The sequence below is a fragment of the Sceloporus undulatus genome, chromosome 2, assembly GCF_019175285.1.
Source record: "Sceloporus undulatus isolate JIND9_A2432 ecotype Alabama chromosome 2, SceUnd_v1.1, whole genome shotgun sequence".
NCBI classification, from domain to species: Eukaryota; Metazoa; Chordata; class Lepidosauria; order Squamata; family Phrynosomatidae; genus Sceloporus; species Sceloporus undulatus.
The window spans coordinates 302,278,101-302,297,130 of record NC_056523.1 but is presented as its reverse complement, the minus strand read 5'-3'; the positions used below and the strand labels follow the sequence as shown (position 1 = coordinate 302,297,130).

The 19,030-nt window shown below is 43.2% G+C and overlaps 2 protein-coding genes across 2 annotated transcripts; both read right to left on the bottom strand.

Annotated features, from left to right (window-relative positions):
• Positions 1-1,818: 1,818 nt before the first annotated feature.
• On the bottom strand, positions 1,819-9,341 carry LOC121923531 (molybdopterin synthase catalytic subunit-like). The gene is made up of 4 exons (XM_042454048.1): positions 9,221-9,341; positions 6,149-6,302; positions 5,080-5,203; positions 1,819-2,566 (listed from the first exon to the last, which is right to left on the bottom strand). The coding sequence occupies exons 1-4, from the start codon at positions 9,339-9,341 to the stop codon at positions 2,498-2,500; spliced, it is 468 nt and encodes a 155-aa protein (XP_042309982.1). The 3' UTR covers positions 1,819-2,497.
• A 4,867-nt stretch (positions 9,342-14,208) lies between these two features.
• MOCS2 (molybdenum cofactor synthesis 2) lies at positions 14,209-18,182 on the bottom strand. The gene is made up of 3 exons (XM_042454049.1): positions 18,056-18,182; positions 16,368-16,489; positions 14,209-14,346 (listed from the first exon to the last, which is right to left on the bottom strand). Exons 1-3 carry the CDS (start codon positions 18,065-18,067, stop codon positions 14,220-14,222), a joined length of 261 nt encoding a protein of 86 aa, XP_042309983.1. The 5' UTR covers positions 18,068-18,182; the 3' UTR covers positions 14,209-14,219.
• Between the last annotated feature and the right edge of the window lie 848 nt (positions 18,183-19,030).

Here is a 19,030-nt window from a genome sequence, read left to right as displayed (position 1 = left end):
CATAAATATACATGTAATATCTTCAGACAGTACAAAAGGCACTTCAGTTTCTTCTACTCAACAGAACATTTGTCTATCGCTTCCTCCTTAGCTGTTTCCATTATCTGAGAATATCAATCTAACCCTCTTGAAATCCACTTCTAGCTTCACTGAGGACTGCTCTATCACAATAACATGGTATCAGTGGTATGACAAAGGGAGCTGAACCATCCTTCTTATGGTCATTTACTTATATTCAGGCCAACCTATGATTTTGGCAGCTTTCATATTCTGATGGAATTCAAAAACTCCAACCAGGTGCTGTGTAAAACCCACCACAGCCACAATGGGACAAATTGCATTGCCCTGTTCAGGCATTTTCATGTCTGGTGCCATACCAGAGCTGATGTTGGATCAAACTGCAACCTCACCTGCTGCATCAATCAGTCTTGAATCTTGTAAAAAACGAGAGAAAGAATCAGCACCTCTTAATACAGGAGAAGAAAGACCAAGATCCAGTGCAGCTACAAAAGTGAAACAAGATTATATAAAATAAACAAGAGAATGCCACACATGAATCTGTAGACACTAGTAACTAACAAATCTCGCAGCAGACTAATGCAAGGATTACAATGTGTATTTACCCCCCCCCCCAAAAAAAACAAAAACAAACAGGAGTCGGGAAGAATGTAAAATATCTTTACAAAATCTAATACACAGTTAAAGAGAAAACAAACTTTTAAAATTACAATGAGTTCTCAATATTAAAATCACTGAGACTTTATAAAGAGCAACAAACACTAAAATCCTTCAAAGGAAAATATGCTTATAACAATATTAGCAATTCAGGTCTTTGGAAATATAACCAATAAAGGTTATATTGGCTACTTCACTATGGCTGGAAATGAAAACCAGGGATCTTAAAAAGAAATGATACTTATTAGCTGACATTAAGATGAAAAGTTGCAGGTGCTGCCATTAAAAAACTTGGGAAAGAGTTACTCATACTTTCAACCATAACCAAGGTGATACTTCTGCAAGAACATACTAGAGCAGGAACCCAGAACTCTTATAAAAACCTTTTACTGTTGTAAAGGTATACTTCAGTTAACAAAGTAGATTTTTTCCTGGGCATCACTGCTTTAAAAGAAAATTAGGTACTAGAGGCAGGAAGAAAATGGGGGGGGGGGGGGGGGGGAGAGGTTCTTACACCACAAGAAAGAAGAGCAGTTCAACATGTTTCATCAAACCTTGTTCTTCAAAACTAGCAACATGTGAGATGAGAGATGAAACAACCAAGTCAGGTCAACCTTGCATAAGTAAGCAAAAATATTTTCAGTTTTGTTGAAATTGAAGGTTTCTTCCAAAATACGGCTAGGAGTATCATTTTCTTTCACCAGCCTCCACTTTTGTTATAACTTGTTTTTTGGTGACCAGACTTACAAATCTATGCTTTTTAACATGCTGAGAATTGGTGATGCAGGCTTACCTGTTTTGTCCTTTAATCTGTTTTCCTGTTCACACCTGGTCAGTAAGGAATCCTGGAGGTAGCTGCTGTTTACTTTGCTGATAACAAGCTGGCAGACACTGCTATAGTAGGCTCACCTAGAGGAAAATTCCATTCATTCCAACCTCAGGCTCCACAGGCTAGTGGGCTTCACAGCAGCCTAGGATTTCAAGTATGTAAGGATGTGGAAATGCTAGGTTGCTCACATGCATAAATTCACATGGTCATGCTTGAACAGACAATTATTGCATTTGAGTGTAACAACAAACTACAGTTTGCCATGATGGCAATAAGCCTAGCCCTCTTCCACAAGCAAAGAGCACTTCTGAAACTTTTGCTTCCATTTTTTTATTGATCAGCATTTATTTGTTACATAAATTCCACCAACTTTGACTATTCATAACTAAGTTCATTTAAACAAAGCCAATTTCAGCTATGGGGCTATGAAGCTGGCCTATTTCAACCACACCATAATTAGAATTAAGTATGATTTGGGATTTAGACAACAGACTGAACTATTCCTCATGGCCATGTCAGAGAGAATTGCCCAGGTCTGAGGGAAGCTACCATTATTTTTGTCATGACAACCATAGTCTATTGTGCTGGCTGAATGTAGCTGTTACATCATGCATAGAATTATAAAAGTTTGTTTGAACTGACAAAATTCACATAATCAGTCAAAAATTTCAAATGTTATGAAAATACTAATGATTTCATAGGAAGCCATGACAATTTTTTCAGGATTCTTCACAGACTAAGCAGCTTGCACAAATCCTATCTTTGAATCCAATACAACTTTTCAAAAGTTCCAACACTAAGGCTTGAGGATCAGTAGAACAGGAAAAAAAACACAAATTAAAGTACTATGTTTCTGTACAAAATCAGGTCCTAGACAACTGCTTTGCAAACGCCTTATGTTATTAAGGTAACATGGAAGCGTGGCTGAAACTGAGTTGCCTTCCACCTTGTTTTGAAACAGTAGGCAGTTACAATAAAACTTTTGGCAGAATTTCATTTTTCTGTCTTGACCCAAAAACATTCCTTGTTTTTCTTCCAGGAAGAGTCATCTTCATATACCTCCTGGAAGAAAAAAAACAGGATAAGAACAATGGATAACAACCGAAGGGTTCAGCAGAGTGCCCCTTTGGAGCAGCCTGCAGCCACTCCTATATGCAGCAGCCCCAATCTGGCTCCTTTCTGCGCAGTGGAAGGGGAGCACTTTCTGGTACTCCTTTTGACATGCATCATCTGACACACTGCCAAAGGAGCATCATGACACTGCCCGCCATGCAGGCACACGGCGTGATGCTGGCGTCAGGGCAGCATCGGGGTGTGCATTGTACAGATGCCACACCCCCACTCTGCTCCAAGGCAGGCGTTTAGTGCTGGTTTGTTGAGGCCCTCAGTCTAGTGGGACCCACAGTCTGCTTTATGGGAATGTACTCATGGGAAATACAGCATTTAAGGGATTTCCTGTCCTTCCCTGTATCACAGTTCCAATCATTCAGCAAGGTCCCCAACAGCACTGATTTTCAGGAGGCTGCAGGGATTGCTGTGGGTAGGGACTGAGACTACACTGATACCCTTCCCACCAGAACACAAAATACCAGCAAGACTTAATGCTCAGATTTATCAAGCCAATTGCTGTTTTGACTCACTACCACAATTGCTGTCAAAATTCAGGACACTGTGGTGTAGGTGGGTGCCTGAGTGCCCTCTTGCACCACAAAGTGTTGCCAGTCTGCAAAGCAGAGTGCTTCCTTCCCTTCCGTCTGGAAAGAAAGGCAAATCCTAAATTCAAATTATTTTGGAAGCACTACCATCATCAATTTTGGCACCATTTTTTTCCAGCAGCTGCATGAATACCACAGGTTTCACAGGCACAGAAGGAGCAGCAGTACAAGGCAAAGGTGGCTGCAAAAATGGGACACTTTTGTATTATCCACTCTTCTTTTAAGTTTTTCTTAACATGTGGCAAGCTTCCTTTGAAACAAAAACATCTAGGGAAGTAGCTGGATGAATAATTTGTGCATGAGACCTGGGAATGTGATGACTGAATACATAACACAGGAGTGCACACAGGCCCTGTCTTGAAAGGAAAGGCTGGAGAAAAGCTGGTGTTATGTTATAAGACTGAGGACCAGTAGAATAGGTGAACAAAGCACAGAGTTTCACTGGCTCATACGCAGAAACTCTTCTTATTCACTCACGTTGCCCACACAGAACTGTTCTATTACTTCACATAAAACATATGCAGATTGAGTTTTCCTGTTCGGGAATTCCAAAATCCAAAATATTCCAAAATCCACAATTGTCCACCTAACTAGATTACCACACTACACTCTTATAGTGCTCCTATTCCACTTTAACTGCTCTGGCTGTCTCCTGTTGCATTCTGGGATTTGCAGTTTAGGGAGGGTCATTTAGAATTCTCAGCCAGGGAGCTATTAGGCCTCAGAATAGGAGGCAGACATAGCAGTTAAAAGTGGAATAGCAGCACTGTAAGAGTGTAGTGCGGTAATGTGGCAAGTGGCTGAGATAGTGACATCTTTGGTTTCTGATGGTTCAATATACTGTACACAAAATTTGGTTCATGCACAAAATTATCAAAAATGATTGTGTATAAAATTACCTTCAGGCTACGTGTATAAAGCGTATATGAAAAATAAATTAATTTCATGTTCAGACATGGGTTCCATCTCCAAGATATCTCATTATGTGTATGCAAATATTCCAAAATAATAATAAAAAACCCTCCAAAATCCAAAACATTTCTGGTCCCAAGTGTTTTGGATAAGGGAAACTCAACCTGTACCTGGATCCACTCAGTGGCTGCAATTGTGTTCACTGGTTGCGCAATGCCAGTGTAGATGTTACTGCATTGTATTGCTGCACAGCTGATCACTATGCACTCTCCTGTTGCACAAGAGTGAATCCAACTTCCCACCCCCTCTAAAAGACTGCAAATTTGGAATTTCCGAGATAGCACAACTGTCTGCATAAACCTGAAAAGAAAGTGAACTGCAACATCTATACCTGTGTAGCATCCATGCCATCTGTGTCATGGAACATATGCCTACATAATCATTACAATACTTATATTCCCCTCTACGTATATCAAAGGATCTCAGAACAGTATACAATAAGTGTAATTCAAACAGTATAAAACAGCAAAACATTTTTTGAAAAAGACTAAAAAGGCTATCAAACAATTCAACAAGTTAAAAACAAGACAATTAAAAACAGTTAAAACTATTTAAAACCAAAATCATGCATTGCATGAGGTATTCACAACTGAATAATAGCATTTACACCTTCCACATCAGAATTCTGGCCAAGGAGTTACCTTTATGTGTAGGATATCTGTTCTTATTTTCAGAAGGGGCAGAAACATATGGTGTACACATGTGTCTATTTATACACAGGTCTAGTGAACATGTGTTTGTTGAACTTGTGCTGGATTCCCCTCCTAGAGTTGCCTCAAGAAACATGTTCCTCCCCAACAAACTGTCCGTGGAAAACTGACTTGGTACAAACATCACTGACTGCCCTTTTGTTTTGAAAGCAAGCATACAGAGGCACACATACAGTACCTTTTTCCAGATAGGCACAGTTGCTTTCAAAGTATTGATACAATACTGCACAGCATCAAGAGATTCTGTTCTGTGAGGGGAAGAGATTGCTACCATCACACTCGCTTCACTAATGGGAACTGAACTACAGAGAAAAGTGAAAAAATTGCATTAGGTTGTTGCTTTTATCTGCATTAGCTTAATCTTGAGAGAACTAAATAAATGTTTTCTTGCTAACCACTGAATAGACATACAAAGGAAGAGAGGCCATGTTCTGCGAACCTTAAATTAAATAGAAGCTGCATGTCTCTCTGTTATTCTTTGCAAAAGTAGGATTCGGCAGGAAAACAAATTAAGAGAAACTAGAGACAGAGATCAAGTGCGACAATAACAACCTCATAGGACAATAATTAGATCAGAGTTGGGCAAGCCTTGTCCTCAACTCAGAATATGACAACAAATTTCTCCAAGCAGCTTAGCAGTGGTATCTGGTGGCTTCCATGTGGGGGGCAGTGAATTCACTCTAGGTCTTAGTCTTAACTTCAAAGCAAGATACTAAATGCAATACTCAAATCAGGTTCAACACCTTGGATATCTCACATGTGTGTATGTGCCTTCTACTCGCCTGTTGACTTATGATGACCACATAATTTTCTCTTGCAAGGAATACTCAGAGGTATTTTTTCTAGTTCCTTCCTCTGAAACAGAACCTACAGCACCTGATATTTATTTGTGATTTCCCATCTAAGTACTAGCCAGAGCTGACCCTGCTTAAGTTTCAAGATCAGACAGAATCTTGTGCCTTATGGGTATTTAGGCCCTTCTAACTGCTATCACTGCAGCTTAATTCTGGATACTGCCATCCAAAAAAGTAACTTCCCAAACTCTGGGAAAGACTTCTCTGAGAGCTTGGAAACCTGCTGTTACTCAGAGTTGGCAAAACAATAATAGTTGACCAAACTGTTTGACCTGGAATGAGGTACTTTCCTATATACTTTCATCCCAGCAAAAGAGATTGTTCTACTTTTTTAAAAGTCAGATCTGAAATCACACATGTCCAATAATAAAACAGTATCCTAGAGACACATACCCAAGTCTATGATGTATTGCTATATGCTTCACTGAAGGCCATTTCAACCTAATATCTATACATATTTTCTTCAATTCTGCTTCAGCCATAGGAGCATATGCTTCATATTCTAACTGTATTACTTTTCTCCCTTCAAAATTATTCCTGGTAGTGCCTGAAATGAAATAAGACATTCAGTTTGTACTTTGCATGGTAGAAAAGCTGAGACCGAAATCATTTTAAGATGTTTGTCAGAAAGCAAGTTAACAGTAGTTCCCAGACATCTTCAGATGAGGCCATGTAAATAATGGGGGGAAAACTACAACTCTGTGATTAAATATATGTTCCAGGGGAAAGACAGAGCTATAAACAGTGGGTCCTTTGTATCGTGAGATTTGGTTCAGGGATCCATCATGGATACCAAAATCTGTGAATGCTCAAGTCCTACTGTATACAATGGTGTCATAAAATGGTAACCCTTACATCAAATGGCAAAATCAAGGTTTACTTTTGGGATTTTAAAAAAAAAATTCTCAAGCCATGGATGGTTGAATCTGTGGCTGCAGAATATTTATTATTATTATTATTATTATTATTATTATTATTATTATTATTAATCTTAAAAGATGCAGAAAGAAGAATTTTAGAGGAAAACTGTGGTCTTGGAGGCTTCTAGAGATCATGAACCATGGAGTTGGAAGGGACCACTAGGGACATGTAATCCATGCAGGAATATACATCTGAAGCACTTTTGAAAGATGGCCATCCATCATATGTTTAAAGCTCACCAAAACATGAAGATACAATTCTCAATGGAGGAGGATAAAACTGGAGGAAGTGGGACAATTATGGGGATCTCAAAGCCTGTCCTTGGATCACACGTATGCCATGGGATTCCTATTTTTACCTCTAAGGCCCTCTCAGTGTTCTCTCATGACATTCTTGCAAACAAGCTTGTAAAATATGGGCTAGACAAGGTAACTGTTACATGAATTTGTAATTAGTTGACTGGCCGAACCCAAAGGGTGCTCAACAATAGCTTCTTCTCATCCTGGAGAGAGTTGGCCAGTGGGGTCCCACAGGGCTCTGTCATGGGCCCAGTGCTATTCAACATCTTTATCAATGACTTGGATAACAGAACTGGGGGCATACTTATCAAATTTGTAGATGACACCAAATTAGGAGGAACAGCTAATACTCCAGAGGACAGGATCAAAATTCAAAACGATCTGAACAGACTAGAAAACTGGGCCAAAGCTAACAAAATGAAATTCAACATGGAGAAATGTAAGAAATGTAAGGCTGAAAAATGAAACGCACAGATATAGGATGGGCGACACCTAGCTGAACGAGACTACATGTGAAAGGGATCTAGGAGTCCAAGTAGACCACAAGTTGAACATGAGTCAACAGTGTGATGTAGCAGCTAAAAAGGCCAATGTGATTTTAGGCTGCATCAATAAAAGTATAGTGTCTAGATCAAGAGAAGTAATAGTGCCACTGTATTCTGCTTTGGTCAGGCCCCACCTGGAATATTGTGTCCAGTTCTGGGCACCACAATTGAAAAGGGACATTGAGAAACTGGAGCGTGTCCAAAGGAGGGTGACTAAAATGGTGATGGGTCTGGAAATGACTTAGGGAGCTGGGGATGTTTAGCCTGGAGAAGAGAAGATTAAGAGGCAATATGATAGCCCTGTTTAAATATTTGATGTCATATTGAGGAGGGAACAAGTTTGTTTCCTGCTGTTCCAGAGAACAAGAAACAGAATAATGGATGCAAGCTACAGGAAAAGAGATTCCACCTCAACATTAGGAAAAACTTCCTGACAATAAGGGCTGTCCGACAGTTGATCACATTCCCTCGGAGTGTAGTGGAGTCTCCTTCCCTGGAGGTCTTTAAACAGGCTGGATGGCCATCTGTTGGGGATGCTTTGATTGGGAGTTCCTGCATGGCAGAGGGTTGGACTGGATGGCCCTTGTGGTCTCTTCCAATTCTACGATTCTACGATTCTATGATTCTATGAATAAATGCTTCTTCCTTCCATTTCCACTTCATGCCATTCATTCATCTTTACTTATTTTATTCTTTATTTATTTATTTTTATCCCACCTTTCTCCAAAGTGAGACCCAAGGTGGCTAACAACACATACAGTATAAAACACATTAAAACAACAATTAAAATTGTAAATTAAAATCGTAAATATATTTTAAAAAATTACAAATATAAAATTTAAAACATACAAAGTTAAAAATAATAATCTAAAACCAACCCCCACATCTCCCAATAAAACCAAGCCTGCAAGATCTTAAAAGGCCTGTTTAAATAAAATATCTTCGCCTGCCGGCAAAAGGCCAACAGTCAGGGGGCCAGCCTAGTCTCCCGAGGAAGGGAGTTCCACAGGGTGGGAGCAGTCATTGAGAAGGCTCTCTCTCGTGTCCTCATCAGGTGAGCCTGGGATGGTGGTGGGACCGAGAGAAAGCCTTCTCCCTAAGGATCTTAGGGCTCTAGGTGATTCATCTAGGGAGATACGGTCTCTCATATAGTCTGGATCTAAGCTGTGTAGGGCTTTATAGGTCATAACCAGCACTTTGAATTGTGCTCAGAAACAAACCAGTAGCCAGTGAAGCTGTTTCAATACAGGAGTTATACCAGTGATGGTGAACTGGCTCCGGTCAGCATTCTAGCATTTTGTACCTGCTGACGTTTCCGAAAAGTTTCCAAAAGCAGCCCCACATAGAGCGTGTTACAATAGTCCAAATGGAATGTAACCAAAGCATGTGTCACTGTAGCCAGATCTGACATCTCAAGGAATGGGCACAGCTGGCACACAAGTTTTAATTGTGCAAATGCACTCCTGGCCACTGCTGAAACCTGGCATCCAGACTCAGAGTGGAGTCCAGGAACACACCCAAGCTGCGAGCCTGAGATTTCAGGGGGAGTGTAACTCCACCCAGACATTCAGTGTCTTTCTGGCTGCCCCTACTGATATGCACCAAGTCTTCTTTCCCCATTTACATTTCTATGAGACAATTTAAAAGTTCACTGAGTTTCTCTCTTATTTAGAGATTCTTGCTATCTGCATCAAACCTACCTATAAACAAAGACACAGCCCCGCAGCAAGGAGAAACCACCAGTGCTGATATTTCATCTGCTGAGAGCTTCTCATGGTTCAGTTTAATTACGTCCTTGGGCTCATCCTCATTTTCATTCATGATGTCTTTAGAAATAACCAGAAATAACAAGCAATACAATTATTAATACAGCAAATGAGACTGTTTTCAAGATGACTGAATTCGGTATGATAAATGGTTCATACACAAAAACCATCAATACGCTCATTCCATGAATATGGCAAATTTATTTGGGAAAATGTTCATGTAAGTTTGACTAAACATAAGCATGCTTTATTCCAAAGACTGGGAGTCTGTGAACTACCAGACATTGTTGGACTACATCTCCCATCAATCTTGGCCAGCATGGCCAATGCTTATAGGCAATGGAAAGTGAGTCCATAAACATGTGAAGAGCCACAGATCCCCTGCAAATGCCTAATGTTTAAAAAAAAAAAAAAAAAACAATGTTAGCAACAACACTTGCCATGCAGCACACAACTGTGGGGTCATAATTTCTCAACCAGGACTTGTTATTCACAAGTACACACGTCAATATTTAGAATGGAAAATTGGTACTTACCTGATATACGTCCCTTTCCAGCAGAGAAGGTCTGAGCATTCTAACATTGGGTAGCTCCGCCTACTAGGCTCCTGAAGCTGAAGCCAGGCTGGATCTGGATGGTGAGCTTGGCCCTGGGACAGCAGGTCTAGCCTGGTTGGAAGAGGAAGTCTCTGTGTTGACAGGTTGAGAATCTCTGGAAACCAAGGGCGTTTGGGCCATGCTGGGGCCACCAGGATGACCTCTGCTCTGGTCCTTCGAATCTTTGACAGTAGTTTTGTCAGTAACGGGACTGGTGGGAAGGCATATAGTAAGCCTGCCAGCCAGTGGCAGTTTAGGGAGTCGAAGTCCTCTGACCCTTCTGACTGGAATCTCGAGAAAAATCTGGGGATCTTGGCGTTGTCTGGGGAGGCAAACAGGTCCATGATTGGATGGCTGAATGTCTCAGCAATGATCTGGAGCACCTCTGGATGAAGACTCCATTCTCTGTGGAGTATGTCTGTTTGACTTAGCCAGTCTGCCTTGAAGTTTAGTTGACCCCATAGGTGTTCGGCCTCTAAGGATATCAGGTTTACTTCTGCCCAGGTCAGAAGTGTCTGGGCCTCGTCCATCGGGGACTGGGATCTTGTCCCCCCCGATGGTTGACATGGGCCTTGGCTGTTTGAAAGATAGGAGAGCTAGGCGAATCGTTCGGAGTTCTAGCCAGTTGATGCTGTGTGACTGTTCCACCCCTGGGCCAGGCGAGACCCGCAATAGGTCAATTATTATTATTATTATTATTATTATTATTATTATTATTTATGCCCAGCTCTTCAGCCAAAAGGCTATCAGAGCAGCTTACAAATTAAAAAATAATAATATAAATAAATAAAATCTTTATTTTTATCCCGCCCTTCCAGAAAGATCAGGGCGGCTTACAAAAGTGCAACAAGTGCACACAAATACAGATTAAAAACAGCAAAACATCAATACAATAAAACTAAAAGCAGCAATAAAAGCCCCATCGCCCGTCCTCATGGCCACGGAAGAGGAGGGGAGGCCCACAGGATCTTAATCGGGGAATGCCTGCTTAAATAGGAAGGTCTTGAGCTCCTTCCTAAATTGGGCCAGGGTAGTGGATGAGCGGAGCTCGGTGGGCAGCGTGTTCCAAAGGGCTGGGGCAGCTGTAGAAAAGGCCCTTCTAGAAGTAGAAGCTAGCCTGGCCCCAGGCACCTTCAGCAATTGCTGCCCAGACGTTCTGAGGGTGCGAGGCGGATTGTACGGGGAGAGGCGGTCCTTTAGGTATCCTGGGCCCAAGCCATTTAGGGCTTTATAGGTAATAACCAACGCCTTATATTGAGCTCGGAAGCGAACAGGCAGCCAGTGAAGATCTTTAAGTACAGGTGTTATATGGCTGGTCCTGGATACACCAGTGACCAGCCGGGCTGCCATATTCTGTACCATTTGAAGCTTCCGAGTTTGGTATAAGGGTTGCCCCATGTAGAGTACATTGCAGAAGTCCAGTCTCGAAGTTACCAGAGCATGTACCACCGTTTCTAGGTCCCTCCGGTCCAGGTATGGGCGCAGCTGGCGAATCAGCCGAAGCTGGTAACAAGTGCTCCTGACCGTCGCATTCACCTGAGCAGTCAGATGAAGCGGCGAATCAAGAAGCACTCCCAGACTGCGCACGGAGTCCTTCACAGGGAGCGTGACCCCGTTCAGGACAGGTGGAACCACCGCCATTCCTGGACCGGGGGAACCTATCACTAGTACCTCCATTTTCTCTGGATTCAGCTTGAGTCGGTTTTTCCTCATCCAGTCCATTACTGACTCCAGACAGGCCACGAGAGGAGAGACGCCATCCCCAGTCACTGCATCAGTCGGAGACATAGAGAAAATAATCTGGGTGTCATCAGCGTACTGATAACCCCGCGCCCCATGTCTCCGGATGATCTCTCCCAGCGGTTTCATGTAGATGTTAAATAGCATGGGAGACAGAATGGCTCCTTGAGGGACCCTAGTTTTAAGGGCCCGCTCGCCGGAGCACACGTCTCCCAGCTGCACCATCTGGGACCTCCCAGAGAGGTAGGATCGGAACCACTGGAGCGCAGTGCCCCCGATTCCCACCTCAGCCAGGCGTCCCAGAAGGATACCATGGTCTATGGTATCGAAAGCCGCTGAGATGTCCAAGAGCACCAACAGGGACACGCTTCCCCGGTCGGTGCCCAGACGGAGATCATCGACCAAGGCGACCATGGCCGTCTCAACCCCGTGACCCGCCCGGAAGCCAGTTTGAAATGGATCCAGATAATCCGTTTCATCCAAGACCGTCTGAAGCTGGAGCGCAACCGCCCTCTCGATCACCTTCCCCAAAAATGGCAGCAGCGAAACAGGCCGAAATTGCTAGACATTTCCCTGCCCTCAGGCTTCCAATCTAAAGGGACAAGAGACAAAAGGAGAAGCGAATGGCAGGGGAAAAGTTCAGCAGATCTTCATACTCCCACATTCTCTTTTGTGAGGGTCACATTCTCTCAGCCTCAGAGGCAGGACATGACCAACTCTCTCTTTCTGCACCTCTCCCACGGTGATGCTAAGGTCACGCAATAATAATAATAATAATTGGCAAGGAGAGTGCACATTCCCGCCAGAGGAGCCAATAGATGAGGGGGGGAGCCAGGAATGGGAAAGGGCCTGACCACCCGAGGAAGGGGGGAACCAGAGGGTTGAAGGGCCCAGTTCCTCAAAGCAGTGCATCACTGGATCCCAGCTGAAACCCGGCACGATCTCCATCCTCCTGGGAGGCCCTGACCATAGCCGGGGCCTCCTGGGCCAAAAAGGCCCGAAACTAACGCACCATCTCTGGCAGGGGGTACTCACATCTTCCCCTCCAACGGGATCTGGGCTTGTCGCTGTGAGCTCTCCCTCCTCTGACCCTGACCGGGGAGCTCTGGCCTTGGCAGCGGGCGGGAGGGTGATTCCCTTGGCTAGCTGCGGCCGCGCTTTCACTCCCTGGCTGGCTGAGTATGATGAAGCCTCAGGGCATGCATCCGGCAAAGACGGGGCTGGCCTGGGCTGAGTGAAAGCAAGCTTACCCAATGGCTTGGTCTCTTCGTCTCCTACCATCGCCAAAGAAGGGAGAAGGAGAGGAATAGAGGTGGAGAAAAAGGATTTTTTTTTAAGGGAAGAGAAGGAGGAAAAAGAAGAAAAAGAGCAAGCCAGGCAAGTCTGGGAAGCAGTTGAGGGAATCAATCCAAAGAGATGAATTTGGTTGGAGTAACCAAGGTTCACGTCCTACCAGGAGATAGGCAGGAAGTAGACTGAGGCTGCTAGGGGTCACTCTGCCTACAGAGATGGGGTCAGGCCCCTGGCCTTTTTTCCTCTCCCTGCCTATCAGGAACCTAGTAGGCAGAGCTACCCAATGTTAGGATGCTCGGTTCCTTCTCTGCTGGGAATCAGTATTTTGTGTAATAATTCCAGGGAATATAATAAAATTTCAAGTAAAATTTCATCAAACATGAGAACAGATCCTATCTAACTATTTGCATAACAATTAAACCAGATGCTAAACAACCCTCAGGTAACCCATTCAAACACTGAATGACCAAGTAGTCTTTTCAACTCACTATAATTAAGTTATGGTTCACTGAAATAATCTAGCAAGCTTCACACAAGTGTCATACATACTGACGAAATAAAAATAGTATTTCAGTCAGTGATAGGGATCTGTGTGAACCTACTGCCTGTCTCCAGAAAATTCCAGAAAAGAGGAGCTTCAACTGAGAAAGTCCTGTAATCACAACCCTGCAACTAAAGGGAATTTGAGCCTGACTTTAAGAGAGCAAATATGGAGAAAATGGTTCCTGTAGAACTTTAAACAGGCACAATATGGTAACCTTTTTGAAAACTAGAAAGCTTCTCATCTCAGAAATATCTCCCTTGGCCATTCACAGAAAGAGGTGGAACATGGGTTCCCACAGGAAACATGTGAGAACTGATTCAAGTTTTCTATTGCAACATGCTCAGTTCTTCATTTGACACTCCACCCTCCATAGAAATCATTTTTAAAAGATCCAGATTCTCCAATAGGCTAACTAGAAGGTATATTTACTCAAATTTCCATAAAAGTTTAGCTATTAGAGGTCATTCTAAGCTGCCTGGCCAATAATCTTTCCTTAGCTTTTGAAGAACAACAAAATATTAAGCAGTCCACTAAGACTCTACCGCCACAAATGTTCAATTGACCAGCAGGGAGAATAAAAGAACATTTCATAATCTGCTCTCAATTTATGTTCTGTGCTACATCTCCACTGTTCTACAGGCCAATCATTTTGGCAACTGTACCAATACTATATAATTATGTACATGGGTTCTCCACTATTTCTGCCCTACGTCATTACAATAATTATTTGTAAAAACACCATCACTTACCTTTTCAAGAGTTAACCACCACTAATAGGAGGGATAATGGCAACTTCGTCTCCGGAGCAAAGGACTAGAAGCTGATCTCCAAGAAGCACATATTCCTGCCGGACAGCAAAGACAACCTGGTCCTGTATAGCAGCAAGTCTAAAGGAAAAATATCAGTATACAGATTAATATAAAATGTAATGTTTCCTTTTTCTACAGTAGTTTTGAGGAAAGACATTTAGCCTTCTCTGTCAGAGAGCTCTGGTGCTACAACCAACTACAATTCCCAAGATTCCCTAGCACTGAGCCAGGGCAGTTAAAGAGGTCTCAAACTGGATTATTTCTGCAGAAGAGTAACTTTTCTGAGCTTATTTTAAAAACAGACAAAATAAGTTCGATCTCTTGATCACATCAGAAGTGCACAGGGGAATGAGGGCCACCACCACCAATCTGCATTCCCATCATGGGGCATGGCACTGCTCTCATTGTGACTGGAAGTTAAGTACATCACTTCCATATGTGAATTTTTTTTCCTGCTGCTCAACAGGGATGTTATGGGGGCAGAGGTCCACCAACTGTCAGGTTTGTGACATTTGGAGTGTTTTTCTTTTGATCACCTTCATCCAAAAATGGCCAGAATGATTCATAGAATAAGAGTTGGATGAAATTACAAGTGCCATCCAGACCAACCATCTCCTCTCCTATGCAAGAATACATAATCAAAGCACTACCAACAGATGGCCATGCAGCCTGATTAAAAAACTCCAAAGAAATAAACTCCACTACACTCCAAGGCAACTTATTCCACTGTCAGGAAATTCTTCCTAATGTTGAGCTGGAATCTCATTTCCTGTAGTTTGTATCCACTGCTGTGTCCTAGTCTCTGGAGCAGCAGAAGGCAAGTTTGCTCCATCCTCAATACAATATCCCTTCAAATATTTAAACATGGCTATCATGTCACGCCTTAACCTACTCTTCCCCAGGCTAACCATACCGCTCCTCATATGGCATAGTTTCCAGCCTTTTCACCATTTTGATCACCCTCCTTTGGTCACAGTCCAGCTTGTTAATATCTGTCCTGACATGTGGTGCCCAGAACTGGACACAGTGAGGTCTGACCAAAGCAGAATACAATGGTACTATTACTTCCCTCAGTCTAGATACTACACTCCTATTGATACAACCATATTGACTTTTTGAGCTGCTGCATCACACTGTTGACTCATGTTCAGCTTGTGGCCTACTATGACTCCCAGATTCATTTTGTATTTACTGCTCTTAAACCAGGTGTTACCCATCTTCTATCTGAGCCTTTCATTTTTTTTTCTGCCTAAGTGTAGTAGTACCTTATGCTCTCCTTGTTGAAATTCATTTTACTAGTTTTGGTCCAACATTCTAATCTGTTTATGTCATTCTGAATTCTGATCCTGTCCTTTGGGACAATCTCATGCAGGACTCGGGAAGTCACAAAAAGGGCTGAGAGGAATCATTCCTCCACCATCCATGCATTAAAACAAGTGAGGATATACTTCATGGCCTATGTCAGCTTTAGGGCTGTAAAAACACACAAGCACACACATACAGGATTAGAATATTTTGGAGCACGACATGGGGACAGCTGCTTTGAGGTCCCTGCTTCACTGCCAGCATACAAGGTCTTGCTAGAGGAGGAAAAAGCTACCCTGTTTGATGGGGGGAGGAGTTTAGTACTGATGGGAGGGTTGTGGATGTCATAGGCAAGGCTTTGAGGGCCACAAGTGATGCACAAGCCACACTTGGTACACCTTGATACTAGTAAGTGAGACAAGAGCATGGAATGAGAGCCAAGCATTGGGTAGTGGTTTTAGAGCTGGGCTGGGACTTTGGGAGCCCAGGATTTGAATCCCCACTCAACCATGAAACCCCACCGGTTGATCTTGGGAGAATCACACACTTAGCTTAAAAGGAAGGCAACAGCAAATCTCCTCTGACAAATCTTGCCATGATAAGCTCCCAATAGATCAGAAATGACTTGAAGGTACACAGCAGCAAAGTATTATGTTAAGGCTGCAATCCTGCATTTACTCATAACTAAGCTCAATGAGTTCAACAGGCCTGACCTCAGAGCACACATGCACAACACTAGGTTGCAAGGCCTATGTGAGGGAGACACATTTTTGGATAGGTGAAACTCAAAGTACCTTGGATGCCTCTTCACAATTTCTTCCCACAGCTGCAGCGATGTTATGCGTTGGGGCACAGAAATGGTCTCAGTGCGGACACCAGCCAATTCAGCACTTTTTGCAAAGTACAACACTTCCACCTGTTTTTTAAAACCTAGTTAGAACTATAATAAAATTAATCATTTACATAGCATATGTCAGACTTGAGTTCTCCAGCTCATTTACTGTCAGGAAGTTCCTCCTAATGTTGAGGTGGAATCTCTTTTCCTGTAGCTTGCATCCACTGCTCCATGTCCTATTCTCTGGAGCAGCAGAAAACAAGCTTGCTCCCTCCTCAATATGGCATCCCTTCAAATAGTTAAACAAGGCTATTATACCTCTTAACCTTCTTTTCTCCAGGCTAAACATACCCAGGTCCTTAAGCGTCTCCTCATAGGGCATGGTTTGACACCGCTTTAACTGCTGTCGTTCAGTCCTATGGAATTCTGGGATTTGTAGTTTTAATAATAATAATAATAATAATATAAATTTTTATTTCTATCCCACCTCTCCTGTAGGATCATAGCAGGCTTACAATTACAATAAAATTCATGCAATATAAATAAATCCTGCTATTCCCTCCCTCCTTACACTTATAACATAATAATTCTAATATGACAATAATAAAATATGAATTAAATCATTTTGCAAGTTATTTCAGCCTTCTCTGTCAGAGAGCTCGAGCGCTGAAACAAACTAGGAATCCCAGGATTCCATAGGATGGAGCCATGACAGATAAACTGGTTATCAAACTGCTTTATTTCTGCAGTGCAGGTAAGATCCTTAGTCAGGTCAGAGGCCTTCGGAGAAAGTCAGTTAACCAAGACGCCTGAATTTATAGGAATCAAAGATATAGCTGTGTTATTCTGTAAAATCAGTGTTTGGAGAGACCTTGTAGCACCTTTGAGGCTAACTGAAAGAAATTGGCAGCATGAGCTTTCCTAGACTGCAGTCTACTTCCTCAGATGCATTTGGATATATAATAATAATAATAATGTAGAGTTCTTGTAACACCTCTGAGACTCACTGAAAGAAAGGAGGTGGCAGCATGAGCTCTCATCTCCTCAGATGCATTGGGATATAATAATAATATTAATAATAATGTAGAGATCTTGCAGCACCTTTGAAACTAACTGAAAGAAGTTGGCAGCATGAGCTTTCGTAGACTTCAGTCTCTACTTCCTCAGATGCATTTGGTGGAGACTATGCACATACCGATGGCATATACAAATATGCCTGTGCCTGGCTTCCACTCCACCCAATGCACCTGGGGAAGTAGACTGAAGTCTAGGAAAGCTCATGCTGCCAATGTCTTTCTTTCAGTGAGTTTCAGAGGAGCTACAAGAGCTTTCTAGGTACTGTTTATAGTAGTGTTATTGAGCTCTTGTCTGGTCATGCCCTCCATTTTGGGGTGCCTGCCTCACCCTGAGACCCAGCCACCCCCAACTGCCCTAGCTCAGTGCTAGGGAATTCTGGGAGTTGTAGTTTATTGTGGCACCAGACAGAGGAGGATCAACGTCTCACAAAACTACACTTCCCAGCATCCCCTGACATTGAGTCATGGCCCTTACAGCCAAGGCTGGGTTGCTTCTGCAGTGTGTCTGAGGCCCCTGAGAGCAAAGCTTGCCAGCCCCGAGGAGGAGAGGAGAGGAGCAGGCCCCGAGTACCTCGCAGTTCATGGAGGCGCCGTCCCAGGGAGGCAGGCAATGGCTGCCCCCCTTGCCCTCAGCTTCCCGGGCTCTGCGTTGCTCCAAAGGGAGACTGTGAGGCCCTCTCTCCAAGGAGGAGGAGGCGCCAGGCACTGGGACTAGGCCAGGCCTGCGCCCTTGTCACCGCCTCACAGCAACAGCGCCTCCGCCTCCTCTAGTCCTCCTCCTCTCCTGGGTTGGGCTTCTCTGTTATGCTGCTGCTCTAAGGAAAGAGGGAAGAAGGAAGGAAGGAAGGAAAGGGAGGGATGGAGGGATGGAAGGAAAGAAGGAAAGGAAAGGAAAGGAATGACTCAGGGAAGGAGGGAGGGAAGAAGGAAGGAAGGAAAAGAAAGGAGGGAGGGAAGGAAGGCAAAGAAGGAAGGATGTAAGGAAAAAAGGAAAGGAAGGGAGGAAAGAAAGAAAGAAAGAGGAAAGGAAAGAGGGAGGGAGGGAAGAAGGAAGGAAAGGAAAGAGTGGAAGGAGGAAGGAAAAACGAAAGGGAGGAAAGGAAAAGAAAGGAGGAAGGAAGGAAGGAAAGGGAGGGGTGGCGGGATGGAAGGAAGGAAGGAAGAAAAAGAAAGAACCCCCTTTAGCCGTGGTCCCATTAGGGTGCAAGCAGGGTGACCAGGCACATCTTCTTTTTCCAGGACATGTCCTCCATTTCAGTCTTCAGGAGGGATTTCAGAATGTCTTCCATTTTAACCCAGGCATGTCCTTTTTTTCCAGGACATGTCCTAAATTTCAGCCTTCAGTCCAGGAGAGATTTCAAAATATCCTCCTCCTTTTCCAGAACATGCCCTACATTTAAGTTTTCAGGAGGGATTTTTAAAACGTCTTCCATTTTGACCCAGGCATGGCCTCCTTTTCCAGGGAATGTCCTACATTTCATCCCAGAATAACGTCGATCGCGCAACAGGCTTTCAGATGAAGTCACGCAGATCCCGTCATTATCCC